The sequence below is a fragment of the Sphaeramia orbicularis genome, chromosome 12 (assembly GCF_902148855.1).
Source record: "Sphaeramia orbicularis chromosome 12, fSphaOr1.1, whole genome shotgun sequence".
Lineage (NCBI taxonomy): Eukaryota > Metazoa > Chordata > Actinopteri > Kurtiformes > Apogonidae > Sphaeramia > Sphaeramia orbicularis.
Genome location: NC_043968.1, coordinates 18,549,559 through 18,575,310, shown reverse-complemented (window position 1 = coordinate 18,575,310; position 25,752 = coordinate 18,549,559). Strand labels below are relative to the sequence as shown.

General features: G+C 36.6%; 1 protein-coding gene across 6 annotated transcripts; it reads right to left on the bottom strand.

Moving 5' to 3' along the window:
* Positions 1-1,486: 1,486 nt before the first annotated feature.
* scarb1 (scavenger receptor class B, member 1) lies at positions 1,487-25,488 on the bottom strand. Of its 6 annotated transcripts, none has more exons than XM_030149986.1 (14): positions 25,243-25,488; positions 20,593-20,753; positions 19,074-19,215; positions 18,770-18,973; positions 18,450-18,545; positions 18,222-18,337; positions 17,972-18,138; positions 17,051-17,169; positions 13,898-13,971; positions 13,680-13,731; positions 13,451-13,597; positions 11,459-11,530; positions 10,455-10,527; positions 8,046-8,909 (listed from the first exon to the last, which is right to left on the bottom strand). In XM_030149986.1, the coding sequence occupies exons 1-14, from the start codon at positions 25,360-25,362 to the stop codon at positions 8,902-8,904; spliced, it is 1,551 nt and encodes a 516-aa protein (XP_030005846.1). In that variant the 5' UTR covers positions 25,363-25,488; the 3' UTR covers positions 8,046-8,901. The 6 variants fall into 6 exon arrangements, with proteins under 6 accessions (XP_030005850.1, XP_030005846.1, XP_030005845.1 ...); XM_030149985.1 differs by lacking the exon at positions 25,243-25,488 and adding an exon at positions 21,312-21,627; XM_030149989.1 differs by lacking the exon at positions 11,459-11,530 and having other exon boundaries at positions 25,243-25,362.
* Between the last annotated feature and the right edge of the window lie 264 nt (positions 25,489-25,752).

Below are 25,752 nucleotides of genomic sequence, written 5' to 3'. Positions count from 1 at the left end.
AAAGATGGACTAAAATCAGCTTTAATTCTCCTCAACTAAACACAGAAACCAAGACCCTCAAAACATTGTGAGTACAATTTCAGTTTTGCCACTGGTGCCTCCTAGTGGTGATAAAACTAACTGATATCAGTCTCAAGAGGAAATCAGCTCAACCTCCCTGTGGCCACATATTGTTATCAGGTCCACCTCGACCAGGATTTTGATCATTTGTAATCCCACTTTCCATGGGAGGAGAGAATGAAAGCTGCCTTAAAGAAAAAAGAGGAGAACAAAGACATGGTAACCACACAACACATCCTGGAGTGTGTATGGAGTTTTTGGCTCCAGGCGATAGAAGGCACTTTAAGTCCTGACAGAGGAGGCTGAGCTGTGATAAATGGGATGAAGCTGGAACCATCAGGCAGCTAAGCCTGCAGGTAGAGTTAGATGTGCTCCATCCATAATAGAAAGGCTCAAAGCCTGGCACGCAGTGTGAAGGATGTTGGTGGGAAGGGTCTAATAATAAATGATAATGAGTTCTATTACAGGAAATGCAGCTTAACGCACTTTTGAAGGGCGACTTCAAGGATTCTAGTAAAGCACCCTTTAATTAATGTTAACAAAGGGTGACGATTTAAGAATGAGGAGGGCCTTTCAGAAATATATTAAGATAAATAGGAACCATGTGCTGATGTTTTTACTTATAAATCTTGTTTTATAGCCCCAATGTGTAAGATTTTAGGGGATTTCACGGGATCTAATCCTGTGTTTTTCAACCTTGGGTTCGGGACTCCACATGGGGTCACCTGAAATTTCTAGTAATTGATAAAAATAAAAAAAATTAAAAAAAACTTACTAATAAAAATATATGGCGAGTTGAGAGAGACAATCACAATCTCTAAAAGACATGACAAACTCTGAAGCTGAAACTGAAGCACTGTGGTTCTGTTTATCTTTCAAATGTTCATTGTGGTCGGTTTCAGAGGCTGCAGCTCTTTCATAATTCATAGTTTGAGTTATTGTTTTTTCAATATTAATTGTCAGCCTTGTAAATCCAAGCTGGACTGACTGTATATATCCTGACCATGGAAAATAAAATTCTCACTCTGTGCAGTAATCTACACCTGGCTTTTCTGTCTCTGTCCATAATAATATACACTATATACTTTAAATGTCCTCTAAAATTAACATTTACAACATAGTATAGCAAACTATTACATGATCAAAAACAAATTGATTTTAGCAAAACAATGTCTCCATTTTGAATGTCTGAGGGGTCGCCAGAAATTTGTGATGTTGAAATGGGCTCACGAGCCAAAAAAGGTTGGGAACCACTGATCTAATCGCAGAAATGGAACATAATATAGTATTCATAATTATATTTACATCAATATATAATGTGTTTTCATTACCTTACAATGAGATGATCCCATCTGTAGAGGGAGTGTGTCGCTGCTCATGGACTCTGACACGTTGAACTGGCATGTTTCCTCGTCCTCTTTTTTCCATTTATAGCAGGATGTTGGGATGCATCAACTACTATGGCTGAGTGTGGGCCAGACTTTACATCCCCTTAGCTAAAAAAACAAACACATTTAGTTAGTTTAACACTTGATGTCAATAACTTAACACAGCCTACACAGCGCTCTTTTTGTTACATAACAGTTGTATCACACTGCCTGATACAGAGCATTCCACCCTCCTCTGGGTTTGTAATAGTGTCCTGTCTGACAGAGGTGAGGTCGGGGTTAGGAGAGGACTATGTCCTGTCCAGACTATCTCCTGCAGAGAATCAGTATTACCTGTATGGATCTGATGTGTGTGTGTGTGTGTCCCTCAGACAGACAAAACAACAAGCAACTCGACAAACAGTGTTAGGGATACAGCTACAGATGAAGAAGAAAACAAAACATGAAAAACACAAGTGAAAAAAGAATGGTTTTTACCCTCACCGCAGGGTATTGACATCAGTTTGTCGACCGTCCATCTGTCTGTCCGTCCGTATGTGCAAAAAAATTTGGCTTGGACTAAAGGCTGAGGGTTTTGAAGTGTGGGCGCATTATGTTTAAGTTTACAATCAACTCTTCAAACAAAATGCCAGACTTTGTGTGAATCAACCTCACACATCCTCAACAGTCATTCATGAAGTGAACATCAAACCTGTCCTTTTTTGACATGTATGTACTTTTTTAACATAAGTAATTGAGTGGGACATGTGTGTTGTCTGTTGGGGTTAAGTAACCTTAGTTTACAGCAGTACATTTTCAGACAGCTCTAAAAATGACATAATACAATTTATTTTGATAACAATCAGCAAATTTTAATCTCCCAAGGCAGAGATGTGCAGAGGGTATCACACGCCTTTCCAAGATTGCTCAGATAATAGGACATATTTTTTCCCCAAAGGGAGGAAGTCTGCAACACACGGTCCCCTTCAGTCTTTTGCACCTACAACTGAAAACAGATATTTCTGACTGCAGTTTTGAAACAGTGTTCAACATTTTTTGAAGAATCTTGAATTGTAAGAGTTTATCTGATTCAGACACACTGTAAATGAGCTATAACCAGTCTTCAATGTCAGCATCAGTTTCATTGTGATCTGAAAATGCCACTAGCAAAGCATGATAGAGTTTAGACACACTGCAAAAATTTCAGTCTTAATAAGTGTATTTTTCTCATTTCTGGTCAAAATATTTCATCACACTTAAAATAAGACATAATCACCTAAAGAGAAACTTTTCAGTGAGATATAAGAACTTATTTTTAGACGACAGATCTTGAAAATCTTATTTCAAGAAATCTTACCAAGATAATTTTCACTTGTTCCATTGGCAGATTTTTTTTTTTTTTTTTTTGCTTAACTCAAGCAAAAAAATCTGCCAATAAATTCTTATATCTCACTGAAAAGTTACTCTTTTGGGGATTATATCTTATTTTAAGTGTGATGAGATATTTTGACGAGAAATGGTAAGATTTTGATTTTTTCCAGTGCATTCATTTAATAGACTTTTATAATTAGACTTAGACGTTATTTGTCATTCCAGATGTCACATCAGAATTGAAATTTCGATGCAGTTGGCTCAACAGGCTCAAGCAATAATTACAAACAGGCACTATATGAACAGGATAATATTTACAAGAAACAATAAATACACATATATAAAAACTATGGAATATGGAAGATAGAATAAATATACATATATATAAAAACTGTAGACTATAGAATAAATATGCATATAAAAAACTACAGAATATAGAAATAGAATAATTACGCATGCAGAAAATAAAAGAACAATGCTATCTGCTATTATTATGTTTTTCTTCCAACCAATAAAACATCTGATAAATGTATGAAATTGTAATTTAAGTAAGACATATTTTCATACAAACAGGCAAAAGTTCAGTTCTCCACACAGTTTTGAGTTATCAGTAAATAGAGAGGACAGTGATTCTTAAGATGATAAAGTCTTTAACCAGGTCATGAACTTAACCACATATTCTTATTACTGAGTATAATTGCACTGATTGTCATTTTCCACAACATTTTTCACTATACACCTATATTTTTCACTACACAATGAGGACTTTAACTTAAACACATCATTATTTTCTATTCGTGCCTGAAGATTAGAAAACTATTGTTTCAGCCGTTGTAATTGGGTAGCACAGTAATATAACCTTCATATTATGTAGCGCAAGCATGATACATAATGATGACAGAGAATGCTTATACAACTTTACCTTTCAGAGATGAAATGAGAATAGAGGTTAGATTTTCGTTAAAATAAAGTCATGGACTGGAATTGGCAACATTTGAAATAGTTAATTTAACCTATTAATATTAATATTTACTCAGCCTAAGACAATGGGAATCATTTAATATCTTCCATTTTCTTTTCATAAAATACTGTGATATAATTAATCATAAGTATTAATTATATGCATAAGTATTTGATGTGCTTCTGGGCCACATTGTGCTTATATCTGCAAAAAGCAATATCATTCTCTCAACTGTCTTTAAAGCCAGACATTAATCCATATTGCTCGACTACTTCCAGGAAAACTGGAAATAACTGATATGGGGGTGATAGAATAATATGTCATCTGCATATAATGTTATACCGATAATAACTCCGATAATCAAATGCTGTGACCACAAGAGCAACAGATAAGGAAGGAGTGGGTAGGCCTATTCTTAGTTCCAGGTAGAAGGAATCAGAGATATTTGATTGTTTTTTACATAGGCTCATACTTCAGGGAGTGATAAAGCAGTTCCATCAAAGATACGAACACAGGGCCAAAGCTGAAATGGAATAACGCCTCCACTGAGGAGCTCCAATATATTCAGTCAAATAACTTCTCTGCTGTAATCTTACTACCACCCAGGGGAGATGTTATTATGAGTATGTGACATCAAGTCACAGAATCTCCAGAGGTTACCTGAGGAGAACCTGCTTCACATTGTCTAGGTGTGGGTGTGTTAGAGTCTAGGCACTGAATAAGACCTTTAGCAATTATCTTATGGTTAGCATCCTAACAGCTTTCAGGAGTGAAGCAGGTTTAATTCAGGCACAGTTTAATGGTCCCTGTATCACACTGTACTGTTTTCCACTGTAAGTGATTCAGGTACATCTGTTTTTAAGGGCTGAACTAATCATATTCATCAGTGCAGTCTCAAATGGGGGTACTTGGAAGAAGCCCGGGGGTACTTGAATTTTTTTTTTGAAAACTATATTAAGTACATCATCATGTACCAAATACAAAATAAATCATGAGAATTAATGGTGAAATAAAACACAATAAATACATTCATATAATAAAACTGACACTCCTGATTTTACTTGATTTCAATATTTTTAAAAACTCTGAGGCCCCCTTAAGGTTAGGTCACATTTTAAGAATATTTTTATTTTATATTATTCAAGATGAGTTAATTTGAGTAATTACGTAATAATTTTTTGTTGATGAAAGCTTCATTTATTCATTAATGACCTGTTCATTTATTTTTCTTATCAATGAAAGAGGGCACTTTTCAGTTTATATTTTGAACAAAATTTACTTAGAAAGATTTGCTATTTTTAATATATTAAAGTTAAATATATGTTGTTTGTTACAATGATTTGAAAATAAAAACAGACACCTTTGGCACAGGAATAAATTTTTGCAAATTTTTTCAATTAAAAATGCTGAAGCGAGAGTTGGGGGTACTTAGCTAAAAAATATATTGCAAGGGGTACTCAACTGTAAAAAGTCTGAGATTCACTGGTGTACTGAATACAAAATAATTAGAGTTAACGCTGAAATATAAATAACAATAAATACATTCATATAAATAAAACTGACACTCCTGACCTTCTTTCATTTCAATATTTTTAAAACCTTGGAGGCCCCCTTACCCTTGATGTCAGAATAGTTTGACCCAACGTAAACTCACACCACATTTCAATCATCGTCGCTTGTCAAGAGAAAACTATGGACTTGTTTTTAAATTGAAGCAGTGATGCTAAAGTACAACAAAACACACATCAAGCACCAAAGAAGCAAAGAGCAGAACCTCAAAAGTTTCACCATTACCTAGAGGATGCTGAAGCGAAAGTTAGAATGACTTGGCTAAAAGTACATATTTCAGGGGGTACTCAGCTGTTAAAAGTTTGAGAACCACTGCATCAGTGGAATCAATGGTCTACATCCAGTATTTACCCCTTGGCCAACTTCTGGCCAAAGGGGTATTGCAATCATTTTGTCATCTGTCTGTCTGCCTGTCTGTCCATTCGACGACATAATTGCATTATCTGAAGAATGCATTGACATATCTGCAGCAAATTTATTCTGTGGATGTGTCTTGGCATGGAGCAGAAGCCTACTGAAAATAGGTGACCTTCACCTACTTTTCCAAGGTCAAATGGCCTTGTACCTTGTGCAGATATGAGTACTTTCAGATATAAATATGTAATAAGTTTTACAATCTAAATTATAGGGCAGTAACTTTTGTAATGGAATTTTCTGATTCTATTATTTGTTTCCATATCCATTCCTGACTATCCTTCCCCACTGCATGCTAATTTAATGAATACCCCCACTACATGCTAACTTTCCTGTCTCCTTTCCTAAATTCCCCTACTGTGTGTGTAAATTTTCTTGCAAGGTAACAAAAGGTGACTGATTGTTAAAGCCGTGAGTTCCTCATTCAATCAAAAGGCCCTTTAAGGAGACTGGAGGTGTCACTTGCAAATGTGCTTCACCCTATAAAAGGTGGACCTTGTGAGATGCTCTTGGACTTTTCTTCACAATCGCCGCTCGTATGCAGAACTGACCTTTCTTGACAAAGAAATAAAATATTGTCGGTCGGCAGATGTCTCTATTTTATTATTCACCAGCAGCAGAGAAAAACTTCCATAACACTTTCAACAGAATCTTACACTATATTTGGCCGAGGGGGATTAAAAGTGTGCAGCATGTTATGTTTCCGTTTCTGATATTGTATGGAGGGCCTAAACAGGAAGACTCAAAAAGAAATGTATACTTTTCATGGTACTAGTATTCTTGCACCAATAAACCAATCATAATGCTTCCATCAGGGCCCGTATTATGTTCCTCCTCTAGCCATCCAATTTGTGTGCACTTTCACAGTACTCTGCAGATCTCTGTTAATGTTTCCACAACTACAAGTTCCAGTGTTGTTGCCTACTCATTACCAAGGTGAATAAAAAGACACCGAACATTTAAGTTAAATTTACAGGTTTTGGGCTTGGTTTCTCTCAGTCTAGTGTTTATTCTCCTCCAGCTTTGCCCTTTAACTGTAGGCAAGTTTGTTGTTAATATTATAACATGTCTAGACAGCATTGTTTAAGAGTTTATAAAAACACCAGGAAGACACAGGGTATACAAGTTATAAAATACTTAAGAATGCAGAGGTTGCCAACCTGTGCTGGACTTAAATGCTGACATAGATCACTTGTTCAACTTGCACTTTCTGCTTAGATAACAAAATATGTAACTAGCTACATAACACTCTGAAAGGAAGGATCTTTGCCTTACAATCACATTGCTTTTTTCAGAGGAGAATGAAATGTTACTATCATATCAGATAAAGGCTGTAGTGGAGATAACATGGTCAAATTCCTCTCCCTTAATATCAGCTGATTATCCTATCCTTTCAGAGCAGACAGGTGAGGAGCAAATTTACTTCCTTTATACTTAGAAAGCTATTGTAACTTTTAGAATTCACAATATACACCATTTTTCAGAACATAAAGTAAGCTGCTTCTCCATATAAAGAGCCTTCTAGTCACTTCTAAAGTTTCTTCAATATAATAAAAATAACTGTAAATGAAGTCAGTGCTGGTGATAGTGTCTTAAACTACAAAGAACCAGTGCTACTTTTGTGGCAGTTCCCAAATGAATTTTTATCACCATTCATAAGTTTAGGCAGTGATTTTGCCTTTTTTTCAGTATTTTTCTACTTGTAATTCACTGATCATGTGGATGTTCATAGAAGCTCAGATTAAAGTTGAGGGTTATTACATCAGAAAGAGAAAACTGAAAAAAGGGACTTTTTCAGCAAAGATAGCAATAACTGAACATAAAAACACATAACCACTTTCATGTGTCAAAATACATGAGTTTCACTGGTGAATCAATGTTGTAGAAGATGACTGTGTTTCCACGTTCACTACAGAGCCTCTGAACGTCCAAATGGGTCAAATCTGATGACCATGAAAACATGACAAAACTGCATTTTTACCTGAATTATTTACATGTATTGATAGGATTAATGGTTCAGAAGCTGTTAAACATTTTAGGTCAGTAGGTGATTTTTATTACCGCTGGCTCTTTGAGGATTAAACTACATGGCTGATATAATAAACCAAAAAAAAAAATTACTCAGAAGCAACAGAAAGAAATCAGATCTAAATTTCGCAGTTTCACAAAAGGTCCTGTTCCTTTCATGACTTTAGACGCTGAACTATATACAACATTTTCAACATGCAATCTGCTATAGTAAGACTCCATACACTGAATTAAATGGACTTCATGTTCATTTGTGACATTTCAAAGGCACATTCATCATCAAGTTTTTCTGTGAATTCACTCACTTATTTATTAATGAGGTTTTCAACCCCAAATGGCATCATTTACATCCATGTCAATGAAATACATTCATATCATTCCAGAGGACAGCAGTTTAACAAATAGGAGTGCATCCATTGTTTCAACGCTCGCTGATAAACAGAGCGCTTCAGTCTGCCAGAGACTCGACAACTATTTTAAAACAGAATATAAACTTTTATCGTAGTTACATGAAATGCAAAAATGTAGAACTGACAAAGAAATGTTTTACTCTATAGTTAAAGGCACATTGGCAGTAAAATACTCTACACAGAAAGGGTATTTCTCCCTGTTAGTTCCCTTGTTGACACAGAAACATTATATTCACAGTAAAACACACTCCACAGTTAGTGTTTGTTACTGTGACTGATGAGTGACATAAATTGATTGCTTCAGATCAGCACTGATGAGCATTTAACACTGAGCAGAGCATGAACACAAGTCAACAACTATCAAGTAACTCAATGTAGTTTGTTTGCACTTTATATTCAGAAAGTGGCATCTCCTGTCACACTGCAGAGACAAACCACCATTACAGCCTCCACATATTTAATAAAGTAAACACTAGTCTTTGGCTGAGAATTCCATAACCTTTACAAAGTCAATACAGTTAACTTTACATCTCCTAGACAGAGCACCATGTAGCAGTTAGTTCAAAATAGTAAAATGATACCTGTGCAAATAGACCACATCTGATATGTGCATGTGTATGAATGTAAATTTGTGCGTCAGTCAGTCTCATTTTGTAGTAGAGGGTCTCTCTCATCAGTCGAAGTGCTTTGGTGTTCATCCGATGTGGTGCCAGCTTCACATTTATTTGTCTGTATCAGAACCAGATGAAATTATAAAGATTAAATTAGTTATAGTAAAAATAAAATCAAGCAAATAAACACAGATCAGGCATAAGGATGTTCATGCCTCATACACAGTGATCATGTCCTGTTACTGTCAACATTTTATTATTTTAACATAGTAGATGTTTCCTGCTCCACACATCGTATTAAACTGCAGGAACAAACAATAAGATGACAAGGACGAAACAGGATTCCCGCATGAACGCTATCATCAGTGTGTATGTGGCCTTATCACTGCGCAATTTCTACTACTGACAGACAATGTTTAGGGTGCATTTTTCTGTATGATGATAACAGTTATCAGAGAAAAAGTTTAGCAATAGTGTGATTTGATACCTGCACCAAAACGCATCAGGAAACTAGTTTCTTTGTTACAAAGGTGGAAAAAATAACAAACTGAATTCTTATTTAATGTTAAAAATGTTTAAATTAATGCAAATTTTTATCATGTTGTTAAAATAGGGAAAGCTTTTTATTTCTCCGAGTACTGATCTAAGCGTGCTGATCACCTGTTGTTAAATATTACAGGACAAAATGAAAACCAGCTGAACATTTGTACAATATGGCTACATTCAGACAGCAGGTCTTAATGCACAATTTGAATTTTTTGGTGAAATCAGACTTTTGTGTGCTCGTTCATATTACACATTAAATGCGACTTCTATCAGTTTTGAGTATGAACTGAATGTGACCCACATGCGCAAAAGAGGTCCTGACATAATACATGACCACGCAGGTATGCACTGTGTTTATGAAAGTAAATATGTTTTCCCGCCGCTCCTCCTCCTCCTGGGACACAGAATTGTGACATTTGTCAGATTTCAATGACATAATCATCGGATAAATGCCACCTTGCTGTTCAGACTGAAGTCGCATTGCAAAATATCAGATGCGTATCAGATTTAGGACCACAAATGAAAGTGGCCCAGGTCTGATTTGTGCTATTCAAACTGTCTTTAACAGATCGGATACAGGTCACATATGGGGGGAAAAAAAAAAAAAAAAAAAATTCAGATTTAGGCCACATTTGCCTGCAGTCTGAACATGGCCTTAGCCACTCCTAAGTTTTGGGGATGTGAAAATGTGGACTGTGTTCTCAGACCAGCATACATGACTTCAGGATTATTTGTTAAGGCCAGTTTGCAAACTTTTTCTGCTAGTTACATGATTTGTTTGCATTGCAGCTTTTTTCTTACACAGTACTGCTAGATATTTTGTTCCTCAGTAATTTTGCCTTTACATGTATATTTAGAAACATTCAAATATTTTCAGTCTTTTTTAAGCCCTACACATGATCATACTTCCTTAAACTTCAGTCCACAAAATGTGCATCAGCTGAAGTTATGATCCAATTTAGAGAACAAAATCATGTGGAAAATATGATGACACTTTGATGCCAAGTCATGCCAACAACCACAAGAGTGAGGAAGTAAATTTTGCACAATTTCACTTCTTTCATTTCCTTGAAATCGTGTCTGAGTATATATGCATTGCATTTGTGTTGGAACCCACCTGAGTTATTCATGATATATTTCTCCTCTGGCTCATGTGCATGTGAGCCCTTTACTGGCTGTTTATCTTTGGCCTAAAAAATGACCAGATTTGTCTTTAACACATGAGAAAATACAAACAGGCAGCTGCTGTGATTTACATTATAACATGTCAAACCAGCTGCATCAGGGTTTATTTGAGAGTGTGCAGAGATGTTAGAATTCATGCAGGAGTCATTTCTTTGATGGTGTTAATCATACGTACATGCAGTTGGTTAATTTAGAGTCTGTGGTACATGATCACTTTCAATCACATTTAGATGCATTCAGTTATTTGTCTTGATAACACAAATATACTCAGAAAATCATCTGAGACACAATAAGAGCAAGAAGAAGAGCAAGAGGAAGAAGAGCAAGAAGAAAAACAAGAACAATCAATAAACTCTGCAAAATAACACATGCTTGAGCTTTGGATACAAGAGCTCCTTCTTCAGCCTATTATAAAACAAAGATATTCAGCAAACACAATCAAACTGACAGTCAAAACCAGAACTCTGGTTTATGTACGTTTCGCCACACCTACCCGTTACAGCTACTGGTAAAACAAACCCAACAAAATGCTGAAATCAACACTGATCCCCCCCAAAAAATTGCAAAAACTTGCAAGAATAACAGACAATCTTGAAATAAAAAAGGGACAAGTAAATGTTCTTGTGACACTGACTGTCTCCAAGTAATAATTTTCATCATCAATTAACACAAAGAAAATTGTAATTTTTTTCAGTCTGATTTGCACTTATGTACTCGGCCGATAAAATCATCATAGATATTCAATTTTTTAACACTGTAACCATGAAAACTGGTCTTTTTCAGTTCAAATCAGTTAAATATAATTGGTAACAAATCATTTGTTCTTCCTTCGGTTTTTGACAAATCACTTCATTCGTTGTAAGAAGATCATTAATAAATCATAATTATTGAAATCATTCAATCAGATTATTTATGATTGCCAATGGTTTTACAAACCCCGGGATTCTCCAACACAGTGGCAGAAACTGTTGCTACATTTGTCACAATTTGAGCTTTTGCATGAGACTTCTGTGAACAAAGGACAACGAAAACCACTGACAGTTACTACCTTCATTTACAAAACCATGTCATTACCCCGTAAACATCTAAACAGTTCACCTCACCCCCGTTTATGGGCTGCACACTGCCTGCTACTAATCCACTGTATCAGTCCATAAAGGAGACAACAGCAGCGTTGTAGCAGTGGCATGTCAACCCACCTGTGTACAATTAACCTCAACTGGTTGGTTTATGACATTATACAACATCAAGACAGATGTGTTACATAACACAGGCCCACAACAGTAAGCATAATGTAATCTTCAAATTTACCAAAAGATGACCATTTAATCTCATTTCTTTAGTTTATGTCCAGTTAAAGCACTGTCACTTCACAAGTGTCTGGTGACTTATCAGTCTATGTCTGTGAGGACAGAGTTAAACATGTTAATGGGGTCAGACCTCTGCTGAGCTACTCAAAACAACTATAATACCCCAAAACCTAAGGTCAGCTGTGAAATAACCTGTAAGCATAACACAGGGACTGTTACGTTGTGCTCACTGATAAGTACCGCTATGTACCACGCCGCTGCTGATAATATTTGACATGCCAGCATTGGCGTGAAGATAACCCAGCAGGGATAGGAGAACCTGCTGCACCTGGATGAGTTTTCTTTATTAAAATCAGTCACAGGGGAGTGAGTGTGAGTTAGTGCCTAGTGTCACATAAATAAATACATGCAGAGGAGCAGGAGTGACTGTTCTATAAATATATAAAGCTTGTTTGTGGTTGAGCACTTTTTTAGAAATACATGGATTAAGTTAAGTCTTAATAATAAAAAAGAAAGAAAATGGGCCAGACGTTAAAAAAAACGGAATACGTAAACAGCACAGTAAAACAAAGTTAGTGACCTGTTTTTTTCTGACATTTGATTAAATTGAGAATAAACCCACGGTCAATTGCCACAGAAAATATTAAATTGGGATTTTGCTCTTTTGCTGTTTGACTTGTGTAGGGAGCAGTAGAACATGTTGATATGCTCACTGGTGATTACATACCACCACCACCACCACCCCCCCACCCCCACCACCCCAATTTCATCAAAGTCCATCCATAACTTTTTGAGTTATCTTGCCAACAGCCAGACAAACAAACCCAGATGAAAACATAACCACCTTGGCGGAGGTAATAAATCTGAACTGCTTACTTTGTAATTGTGAAAATGGCTGGTTACTATTTAATATTTTTAGTCACATTTTATCCTTATTTATTGATGGTGGTGTCTCATCTTTTATTGATAATAGTTTTAATCACATTAGCTTTTAATTCTTGCGATGTTGTTACATATTTTGGCATGGATTTAGGGTTGTGCAATAGTTTATTTTACTACCTTTTTTTACGTTTTCATCGTTGTTTGTTTGTATGTCTGTCTGTTTGTTAGCAAGAAATTTTGGTGGTGATCGTGGGGGGGGGGGCTGATCTCCGCTCTCCGAGTGCTTTTCTAGTTTATTTATCTATTGGTGCTACATACTGTCCCATGCTTCAGTATGGCATGTCATATTATGGTTGGTGTTATTTACTGCAGTCATGTGTCTGCTGTGTTATTTATCGTTACGTGTCTGCACTGAGATGACTTCTTGTTTGTACTGTGTTTTCTGAATGGTGTTGTAGCCCCTTGCACTTTTGCCCACAACAAATTTCCCCCTGGGGACAATAAAGTGTATCTTATCTTTTCTTTAATAGATGCTCTAACAGCAGCACACCTGGTTTTGACACGGACAAGCCTAATACTCAAATCAATGAACGCATCTTCAGTCACTCCTGTTCCTCTCTGATCTGTTTGTGAGCGCATGCATAACTTTTCAGCATGACGCATGCAGTTTTAACATAGTACAGTGCAACAGAGAGTGTGAGTGCCGACAGACTGACAGCTCTATAAGCAATGGTACCTTCAGTTTTCGATGCACCACGACAGCGATGATTATAGATGCCAGACCCAGAGCAATGAAGCCATACTGCATCCACTCCATCAAAGCAGGAAGAACAACCAGGTTTGTGTGGAATGTGTTAAGGATGGGACCATCTATATATCCACTCTGAGAAAAAAGGTAACAGGTTAAGTGATGCTAGGAAACAAAGAGCAGAAGAGAAGTTTTATATTCAATATTTGACGCTTACCTCTTCGAACCAGATCATGGGCATCACCACTTCCGAAATCTTCCCAGTTTCTCTGCAAGGTCAAGAAAATTAAATTAAAAACTCCAAGGTTATGCAGAGAATGGCATGAAAAGCCGGAAACTGCCACAGTCCTTTCATATCAAAACATGAAACGATATAGACACAATGCGTGAGAAACATTTATGGCATGATCATGGTTTAGGGAATAATTTCCTTACGTAATTCCTGACACGCTCTTCATGTAAAGGTTGAGCTGCAGGCGGATTGACACATTTAGAGGCACCCCTGTTTGCTGGAAAGACAAATATACAAATCTCAGAGGTGGAACAACAACAGATTCAATTGTTAAAACACACAATTACATCCGAACTTAAAATATGGAACATGTCTATCTCCGGTCAGCTATTAAATGAATATCCTACAATTAAACAGAATAAACAAAAGGAGGAAACATGTATTCTGGGGACGATCCCCTAATGGTCTATTTTGAGGACAGGTGTGGTATCTAATATTTTACCAAGGGATGGCAAAAAACGTAATAGGAAGTGGTTTCATGCTTATTTTATTGAAAAGCACAATAGCCAAGAATGAAAATTAGACACAAGGGGCATTCATCTTTCATTGTCCAGACTGTCTATGGAACTGGTGGACGTAGAGTCAAAGAAATGGCTTGTTCCTGTGTCATTCTCCCAGTTGAACTCACAAACTGGTTTAAAACTGTTTCTTGCCTTATTGGACTTCTCTTTATTTGAGTCATTTCATTTGTTCGCAGCCATCTGGAGTTCACTTGTGGGAACAATGTCCAAAATGACAAAGCTAAATAATTTAAAGAAATGTACATATATATGTAGGAGACAAGGAACAGAATTGCATATTTTAATTCAGAAATAGTCAGTTAATTGTATTGACAAGTAATGAACTGGATGCCATTATAAAGGTTGGTCAAGTCCAAAGTCTGCTCTGGAGAACAGCCCAGTCTTTAGCTGAAAACAGCTGAAAATGGACCTTTTGTTTAGTTTTAGCTGATGGTTTTTCTGGCAGAAAATGTTGTAATGGCTCTCAGCTCAGACCCAGGAGATGCACAGTAAGTCACTAATTACCTGGGTGTTTCTGATGGACGTCAGTGTTGTGGTTAATCAAATATCTCCATTTCCTGTCCATGGTCCTGAGGCTGCTGCAGGGTTTGTTTCTCCTACGCCTTCTCACTTTGCTCATCTCATCTTTCATGCTGTAGTGTCCTCAGGCATTTGGCATTCAACTACAGACATTCCGGACTCTCATGTACTTTCATATCTGTATCTGGAGCTCTCCAAGTATTCATGAAACCTAGAGACCATGTGACCTCTGGCACCTTATAAATCCCTGCCAAGTTCTCTACTGCCCATCATCTCACTCATTGGTTTATTTTTGTTTATAACAAACCTCTATCCAGTTAAGACATGCTTGGTGTTGCCTTTAAATCGCTCCCTTTGTACCACCATCCAGTCATGACATGTGGAAATCGGCTGTGTATTACTGAAATGTTCCACAGAAGGACATATTGTACAGTATCCCTTAACTCACTCCCTGTGTTTCTTTACAAAATAAGTGATGCATCTATGCAAATTACATCACGGTTCAGTCAGTTTGTTCCAAAGAAGCCAGCTGCCAAAAAGACTCATTTGGACTTTATCAGTGCCTGTTCTAGAACACTTGGGAGAATTTGGTGAGTACATTACACTATCAAAACAGAATGTTTCGGTTCAAGCACTAGTCAAGAAGTCAGTCAAGAATAACAGATGATTCAATTTTTCCCATGTGTCTTCGATAAAATGATAATATAAAATGGAGTTTGGAGGGATAAAGATGGAATGCAACACGTGGCAGCAGCACCAGCAGTGACATGTGACAAGACTCTGTATTCTGGCAGTTTTAATGTGGTTTTGTTTCACAGTAAGGGGGCTATTGCAGCATAGAGGTGTCAGATATTTGATGTAAGATTAACAAGCAGATAGCCAACAATGTTACTCCATTTAAAAACTGATAAATAAGCTCGAACTGGAGGCATAAGGAAATCTCAGCTGTAGTGTGGCAATGTTTCATTGGCAGTCATTATGATTTGTGGCTTTCATTTCACCAATTTAGATAAGAGTCATTTACTTTAATTATTAACTGGCTCTATACTAAAGTTGGCTTGATGTTCTTTCGAAACTTTTTTGCCTGGGCTTTAATCTACGTGACAGAGTTACAGCTTGATGTCCAATTACATTTTATTTGAGATGTTAAATGCTTGTTAACACATAAATAACTGTAATCACTGACAAATGACCTCATTTCCAATTAACTTATCGCATAAGATTGCCAAGAATTACACAAACAGTCAAGATGACACGGTCAGAGATTAAAACTGAAATATGTAATTGAAAGTGATAAACAATTACTCCCCACTTGCTTATCATTAAATCAGTATGCATTTGCTTATCCATGATTTCCTGAGGAATCTGCAATATTATCAGACTGCCAATCAAAAATATGCACTTTCATAAACCCAGTAAGATCCACAGTATTTGTTTTTCTACTTTAATTTAACGACCCTGGCCTTGTAGAGCACCTGTTTTTTCACCTTGTTATTACTTTTTCACTACTCTGTCCCAATATGTCACTGTGTTGTTCTGAGGGAATTATGAGTGTAGTTTCATATCTCTCAAGGATGCTGCAGCAGCTTTATCTTTAAGAAAAAAAATGGCATGTTTCAAATGTTAACCTGAAACTACCTGTATTATCAGCAGTGGGCTGACACCAATTAGTAGGGTTATCAGGGTCAATGTTACTTAAAGATTACAAAAAGACATTTGTCTTTGCAAGTTCATAATCAAGCTGTAGAAAACTCACTTTCAAGTATAGCTAGAGCTAGTTAGACTAATGAAATAAATTAAATGAGTACATCATGTTCATTTTCAAACATGTCAGAAATAAAAATGTCAACAGGGGAAAGTCACAATGTATTATTTTGTCAAGAATTAATCAATAAATGGGATGTTATTTTAACCTTAGATTTGCTGTGTAAAAACTACATGAACACAATTCATTAGTTAAAATTGGCAAATGATTCAAAGTGTAAAATTGTACCCTCAGCCACCTCAGCCATGACCTGTTAATTAGAAAATGTTTAGTTGTGACAATGACATACAATTCAAAGTCTGCATGGCTGTGACTTATAATCAGTTCACCTATGCTCAGGACACCAACAGCAGGCCTCAAGGACACTGTCAACAGCCCCACTAAAACAATCTGATGTGTCATGTAATCAGCTGGTGTAAAAACACACATACTTTTCTTCATCACATCAGTGCAAAGCGTATGTGAATGTATTCGAGTGTATGTACACTCACTGGGTGGATGTCGATGAAGAGGCCATGGTCGTCCTCACTTGGATGAAGGCCCTGCACATAGTCCAGCAGCACAGGATCAGCATTGAAGAAGTGAGGATGAGAGATAAAAACTGGAGAATCTGTGGAAAGTGGAGAATGCTTTTACTCAGCTGAAGAAAAAAAAAAAAAAAAAACATTATACCAGTTGGCCATACTGTTTTTACAGTGGGTGTCATAGTATGGTCAGTCGCCTTCTTCTAAATCTAAACTCCTAGAATATGTTAATAAAACAATGTATCATATCACCAATCATAAGGAAGCAAATACTACACACTGATAACCAAATGGGTCATTTCTTGACTCTCAAACAAACTAAGAGTCAATGTATAAGTGAAAGGCATGAAAACAGAGTAGTGAGAGTAGTGTGGGGAACATCAACATTCATGCCAAAATAAACATCAAATAATAAAGACCAAAAATAACAATATTCACGTTTCCCGTTACGTGTATTTGTTTTTTTATGCTGATGACCCTCAAATTGAAGTCATATATTAATGCACTACTTTCACTTTTATGCAGCCACCTCGCTCTGTTTATAGCACTCATAAAAATCGATTGACACCGAAATGAGAAAAGAACATTTAATTACTTGGTAGAACTTCGTATTGATAATCTGTTCAGTTAAATATGAAAAATAAGAATACTGTTGTGCCTTATGTCTTTGATCCAACAGTCAAGTTAAAGGCATTTTGACAAAAGTTTAATTACAGTTATTTTTAAAATTGACACCAATTTTTTTTTATTTTTTGCTGCAAGTGTGCTCCAAATTTTGTTTTAAATATTGGTGATCATTCATATTAATGTCCAATACTCAGCCATGCTGGTCAATCTATAGCACTAACAAAAACTCACTGTAGCACAAAGGTGTACAAAGATACTCACTGTGGCGGCAGCTGCTGACGTTGAGCAGGCCCGACTGTCGACAAGGACAGAACCCTTCATTGGGAGCGTACTCTGTCCCATTGGCGAACAGCGTTGTGGGTGCAACATATCGGTAATACGGGATCCCCTTCATCTTGCCTGGACGCTGATACACAAGTTCCATAGATCTGAAAAAAAAAGAATGACAGAAATGAGTGGTATGAAAAGAAAACTGGAATTTAGACAGAATGAAAGGACAAAAACATTCTACCTGCAGGCGTCAGGGCTGTAGAAAGGAAGAGTGGTTTCTTTTGTCATGAACGGAGGCCACATCTGTCCAGCTGTTCCATTGATCATGTTGCACTGAGGAGTTCGCCAGTAGTTCAGCTGTCAGAGGACATGCAGATGGGTCGACAAGGATTAATATGAGCAATGAAAATCACAAATAAGAGCAATAAAATAACAATAACCTGAAGTGAGTATCATGTTCACGGCTCACCTCTGTCAGGCCATTCCAAGAATCCACTTTATGGACGTTCCTGATGTCATCTTTTCCAGTGAAGATAGTGAACAGGCCAGTATTGGAGTTGTTGAACTTTATACAGAATAACAACAAAATGTTTTAAAGAGGGAAAAATTCAGCTGTCCAAGTGCTAAATATTTAGATGAGCAGATAAGACTAGTAACCTAATAACACTCAACATTATCAGAAACAGTCAATACAAATAATCTATATCTTTAAAACATATAGACACAACTCTTTTCACACATTTTTCTTGCTCCGTGAAATTTGTAGACTGATGTCAGAGGTACACTCACTTCAGCAAAGAGGCCAAACTTTCCTGATGAAGGCAGCATCCCAGGCAGGTATTTATTGAGGAAGTCGACCAGGCCACTGTCATAACCCCACATCAGCTCCCCTACTGTCTTGGTCAAAAAGGGCCCCTCTTTGAAGGTCTTGAAAGTGGCACTTATCATTAAACGCACTGCATAGGGCAACTTTTCCATCATCACTGCAGCACCCTGCAAAACACAACGAATAAACAAAGAGCTTGGGAGTGAAAGGCTGACAGTTCCTTGTTAATGAGAAGAAGTGTGATGATGAAGAGGAATAAGGTCTTACCAGCACCAACATGTTTGGAATTGTCACAACATCAGACTCATCTCCTGCAGACATACTTGGCTCGAAGTAGTACGTACGGTATTCCTTGTAGGACACTGTATCATTGGGATGAAATGTGATGTTGTCCTTCTGACAGCGTTTTCTGAAAACAGACAATGATACTTCTGCATTAGTGCATTTTTGCACAAGTAGGTTTAAGAATAAAACCATCAAACATCCATTACTGTTATTACTTTTACCAATTACTACTATTATTAATAGATTTAGATTACTGCTAGGGTTGGGTTATTGTCACCAAAAGCCCAGTATTATACAGGCCAAATTGTAAATACGAAAAAAAAAAAAAAAAAAAAAAAAAACATGCACCATTTAGAAGCAAAAACTTTGACCTCAATGTAAACAAAAACTTTGCCCAACTGGGTATATTCAAAAGAAAAAAATGGAAGACTTCCTTTCAAAATGATTTGCAGAGTTTCAATTATGAATCTTGTATGCAACACGAATTCAGTCTTACCAGTTTTTTTTTTGTTTTTTTTTATACAAGTTTTACATCACAGTAAACAGCACTAAAACATTTCATTTGAATTATCTTTGGTTATCAGATCATATATTATATCATATCAGACTTTTTCCAGCTTTGTTCTAAAATCATTTTCTAAGACTCCATTACACAGGTCACATGCTTTTACCTTCACCTATAAAAGAAAATCTTTAGTAGCCTATATTGTGAGAATAATTTATCCCTTCACAGTCTCTACAATTTAATTATTCAGTTTACTTATTTATGATTAATTTAGTTAAGACTTATGCTTTAACTTGTCAGTTTATAACATGGTTTATGAATGCAAACACATGTTTTTGATGACAACACATAGTCTATAGGCTTCATTCTTGTAAACATGTGAGGCTTTAATGCTGAGTCAGCCAACCTCACAAGGAAGCACTATCACTGCAAACATGTCAAAAAACACTACTGATCTAATCAAATGGAATAGATAAGAAAAAAAAGATTTCAGAGGACATAGAATAAAAAACATTAACAGTGATTAGGATTTTTAATGGCTGACCATATCTTATGAATGGGTTCATCAGTGTCATAATAAATTATAGTTAAATGTAGCCTAGCAGGGTGCTAAACTATAGTGACCTCCAGAAATCATTTGCAGCCTTCATAATTGTAAAAGACAAGTGAGGTTTAATGTACAATTTAAATCCCCAGTCAAATCCACCCTTGTTCCCTACACACATATGGAATAGTTACGCAACGTAGTTTGGACTGAACCCCACAGTGCCCCTGAAAAAAGAAAGCGGGAAAGAACATGACCTAATTTCTAAAGCACATTGTGTTCCAACAGTGAACCAATCAGACTCTTTAGCAATGGGACAAAACTATAATGCGATACTATACATTAAAAAAAAACAACAAAACTTTGTTTCAGGACAAAGTGTACAAAGCAATGTATAAATTTTAGTCCTCTTAGTGCATTCACTGGACTGCAGTTTCATTGAAAAGGTTTACCTGTACACATAAGGCCCTTTTTGCTCCACCATGGGCTTTTCTCCTTTCAGTATCTCTTGAGGGTTGAGGACATTAAAGAAGTAGACAGACATGAAGAATGGCACAGGGATATCCTTCCACATGGTGTAGGAGAGCTCATTGCTTGGGTCAATCACGGTGTTCTGACACAAACGAGATAAAGGAAAAAACAGAAGCATTATGTGGAAAGTGATGCATTTAATTCATGTACAGCAGTATGTCCAGTATGTGAGTCAAGTGCATGGACGTGCAGGAGAACTTTGATCTTGCAGAACTGCTCTTCTTGCTGCAGCAATGTTGTTTAATCACTTAAATGATTACTTATCTGCACACAAATCTGTACCTAACAGTTATCTAAATCTAACAGTTTAGCATATCCTTACACATTGCAACTGTACTGTTAACTGTTTTACTGAAGTGGTCAGGTCTGAAATCTTATCTACTCTGCGGCTACTTCTTTAAATTTACTTTGCGGTGAATGAAACTGTAATTTTAACAGAATAAAGTACACATGCATAAAGAGTTCAAATGTGCAGCAACAGGTCGACATGTGATTTTTTGTTTTTGACAGCTCATCATTATCATCATCATCATCATTATCATTATTATTACCTCACGTGAACGTCTGAAACTCCTCTGAGGTAAAAACAAGCTCCACAAACACAGCAAAAACACAACATTTCAACATGCTAACCGCTTACCTTTACTATCTGGTCGTCAATTATAAGCGGCCCAACAAAAGCTAGAACTGTCCCGAAAAACACAGCCAGACTACCTGCCAATATGAACCCATTAGCGATCTTGGATTTGTTAATTGCCATGTTCGCTTATTCGCTGACAGTATTTTCTTGCTGTTTCTTTACAAGGACAAAGCTGTTGTTCCTGAACGGAGCTAGCGAACTGCAGCCGACGAAAAACCTGCCTCAGCATAAACACTGTAGTGTTACATTACAGCTCAGAGCCCTGACAGTCCTGTTAGTGTAAATGTTATCGTTTGACCCAAATTCATTGTTGTCGCTTTATTTATACTCTGCTGTTCCGCCTCTTCTGCGCACAGACTTGTGGGTAATGTAGTAACTTAAATACTCAACCTTTGGCCTCTGCTCACGCATCAACTGCAATGTAATTATAAAACAGACAGCAAAGCATGCATCTTTGCTGTGTTTTGAGTATGTTATTTTATGTAAGTGTTAATATAAAGCATGTCTAGGAATAAATGATAAACTGAAGTTATTATGTTTGGATAATTATATATACAGGGTGGGGAAGCAAAATTTACATGAACATTTAGTTGTTTTTTCTCAGCAGGCACTACGTCAATTGTTTTGAAACCAAACATATATTGATGTCATAATCATACCTAACACTATTATCCATACCTTTTCAGAAACTTTTGCCCATATGAGTAATCAGGAAAGCAAACATCAAAGAGTGTGTGATTTGCTGAATGCACTCGTCACACCAAAGGAGATTTCAAAAATAGTTGGAGTGTCCATAACGACTGTTTATAATGTAAAGAAGAGAATGACTATGAGCAAAACTATTACGAGAAAGTCTGGAAGATACTATTAAAGAAGAATGGGAGAAGTTGTCACCCCAATATTTGAGGAACACTTGCGCAAGTTTCAGGAAGCGTGTGAAGGCAGTTATTGAGAAAGAAGGAGGACACATAGAATAAAAACATTTTCTATTATGTCAATTTTCTTGTGGCAAATAAATTCTCATGACTTTCAATAAACTAATTGGTCATACACTGTCTTTCAATCCCTGCTTCAAAATATTGTAAATTTTGCTTCCCCACCCTGTATTATGTAAATGCAATTTTTTTTTTTTTTTTTTAAGCTTAACCTCTTTCGATTGCTGTGTTCGAGGTCATGCTATCTGAAAACTACAGCTAAAATACACATCTGACATTTGACATCCGCATTTAGAAAGAAAATAGTGCCTTTCACTGGATAATTACTACAGTGTTTAACCCTTTCATGCACAGTGGTCACTACAGTGGACAGTTACTCTACAGCTGTTCTCTTGTATATTCATGGGTTTGTTATTTTAGTTTCATATCAGCCAACACAATACACAAAACGCTGCAACTGATAACATTACTGTAACTTGGCTGTTCTTGATAAACCAAATCTAACATGTTTGAGTGTAAATCAGTTCATTGTTATTAGACTGTAATTAACAACAAAAGTTGTGGGGTTTTTTTTGGCATAGTATCTCCATGAAGTGACTAGTATTGGAGTTCACTACAAACAAAAAATAGTTGCTTCAAAAATTAAATGCACATTTTTGCAACTCCATGAAAAATAGCTTCACAAAAAAAATAATAAATTATCTCATTGTTTTTTTTAAATGCCTAAAGAGGAATAAAGCAAACATCTTGATTAACGTTCTCATAATTCATGGATGAAAGGGTTAATATGATTCAGTTACAAAGTTCTTTTACTGCAGTGAGTAGCTTCTCATTTCTTCAACTATCAGTTTGGTAGATTGCATAAAGATTGGACTGGGTTTAAGTGGGGAAAGGTCATGTGGTCGGATGAGTCCAGATTGATCCTGTTCCAAAATCATAAGTACCTACAGTACAACAGAAGCAGTGTCAGAGGTGTGACTACAGGGTCATGGGTGGGTGGGTGCAGTCGGTGGGGGGGGGCATGACTGTCAAACAGGTCCTTTCAGCTCTGTCAGGCTGTACAGGGCATTTCACAGGGGGACAGAGCTTGTCCCTGGGGGGGGGCAGGTCTTGATCTGCGGTCAATTCACTTGGTCAGGTCTAGGTCAGCTGTGTAAACCTCTAATGGATGTAGGGGAGACTGGGAATGGTTTTAACATATTCACCAGCTCCAGGTTTATGGGATAAGAGCAAGTCAAATAATAATTTCACTGTTTGCCCAGTTCCTCCCTGATACCACACAGTGGTTATCTTCATTGTAAACACATGCAGGTTTTATAAAGGAAAAAGCAGAATCTGAGGGGGAAAATGCTTAATTATTTAGTGGACACCAACATATGACTTGAACTGTAATTGTTGTAGCTTGGGTAAAATGTGATGTGTGTTTCCCAGCACATTTTAAACCACCTCCCTAATACAGCTAAATGATGTCTGAAAGTGTTGTTTATCATTACATACAACTAATGACACTGTTTTTGATAAAGGTAAAGGTGTCCTAACATCCCATCATTATAGTATTGTAGCACTACAGACAGTGGTGGATCTAGACATTTTCACATGGGGTGGAGAGAAGATGAGAGAGAAGATGGTATGTGGATATTCTCATGTATACGTAGATGGATATAACAAAAGATATTTTATACAATACAGCACAATTCAACACAATACAATGAAAATGTTTATGTTTATATCACAACCTTTGTTAACACACTATTAAATTAGGTCAGAAGACATTTTTGGTCATTTTAAAGTTTGTTTCAGTGATTTGAGAATCTTGTGGATATATTGATGGTTTAATTCTACAACAAAAAGTTTTTAAAAATGCACAGGTTAGAGGAGTAACTGGGAGGGTAAGACTCGACAGTGGAGGGGCAGCACATCACAGGTTTATACAGAACTGAGCAAAAGATTCAGGATGATGAGTATAAATATTTCAGTGAAAACAAAATGCAAAAATTACCACTCGTACTAAAATCATGAATCATATCACAATCAGAATCACTGTTAAAATGTTCAAAATACTTTTTTTTTTTCATTTATTGATATAAGATATGTTAGTAAAGCATACTGGAAGTTCACTGTAGTGCTAACTGTTTAGTTTCCACTTACCCCAGCAGTAGAATATATTATAAGGAAGAAAGACCGGGCCATTTTATTATTCAGCAGATCCGTCATACTTTTGTAAAAGTGTAAATTAATGCCTTTTAAATGTGGACACTTTGTTTATGGTTTTCAGAGCTGTAGCTCAGACATGTGAGTTGCAGGTGCTGAAGTGGAAAGTGTTTTAACTCTGCCCAGTCTATCCTACTTAGTTAAACGCATACCACTTGGTATCATGTTAGTGAGTACATAAAATATCCATAGATCCAGCAAGGCATTTTTGTCCTCTGTTGTGGACAAGAAAGAAAAAAAAACAAAACAAAACAAAACGCTGATGTTACTTGAATATATATTTATGCTAGTAAAGAAGGAGACAGACAGTTGGACGGACAGACGGACAGACAGACAGACAGACAGATAGACTGATAGACCCAGAAAGGCATTTTGTCCTTTGTAGTGGAAAAAGAAAAAAAAAAACAAAACAAAACAAAACTGATTACTGTGCACTGCAAAGAACATTCCAAAAGTAAATAATAAAAATGTATGTGAAATAACTGTTACATCATGCAGTTCCCAATCAAGGCAATTATTTAATGTTAAAAAAAAAAAAAAAAGCCAAAACTTTTCATTACTGGGTCTCACGGAAATATGGCGGAATTAATATGTTTTTGCACAAAGAAATTATTTATTAACAACTCAAAATTCAACTTAGATTATAAGGACCAAGGACTAGTCATGTTATTGAAAATAAATAAATAAATAAATAACATCGCGTATCCATCCAAAAGTAAACATAACCCACAAACGGAGAATAATAATAAATTCCACTGAGTTACTCCATCCTTCCATAGACTTACCTTGATTATTTGGTCGTGCATTATTGCGGGTCCAACAAATGTGAGAATTGTTCCAAAAATGACCGTCAGAGTCCCTGCCACCATGAATCCCACTGCCACCTTGGACTTATCGATGGCCATGGCTGCTGTCAGGGTTTAATGCTGCCTGGTGGTAAAAGAGGAAAGTTTAGTCTGTGGCTTCAGAGTTCAGTCTGGAAAAAACACAGATCTGTACTTCACAGTCCCACAGCCATGAGGACTGATGGATTCAGACGGACCCTCTGAAGGACGCGCAGACCCTGTTTAAATAGTGCAGGCCACGCCCCTTATCCCACTCTAACCGCGGGTGTTATTAATCCATGTAAATTCAGGGGAGGTCACACTGTAGTCAGATGATTGCACGACTTGCATGGACCATCCAATGTAAATGAGAAGTGGCATTTTAAGTATAATTTATAACATGGGGTGTTATTTTACTGAACTTAATTATCATCTGCACAGACTGAGAGTACTAGTCATTCAGGCTGTGAA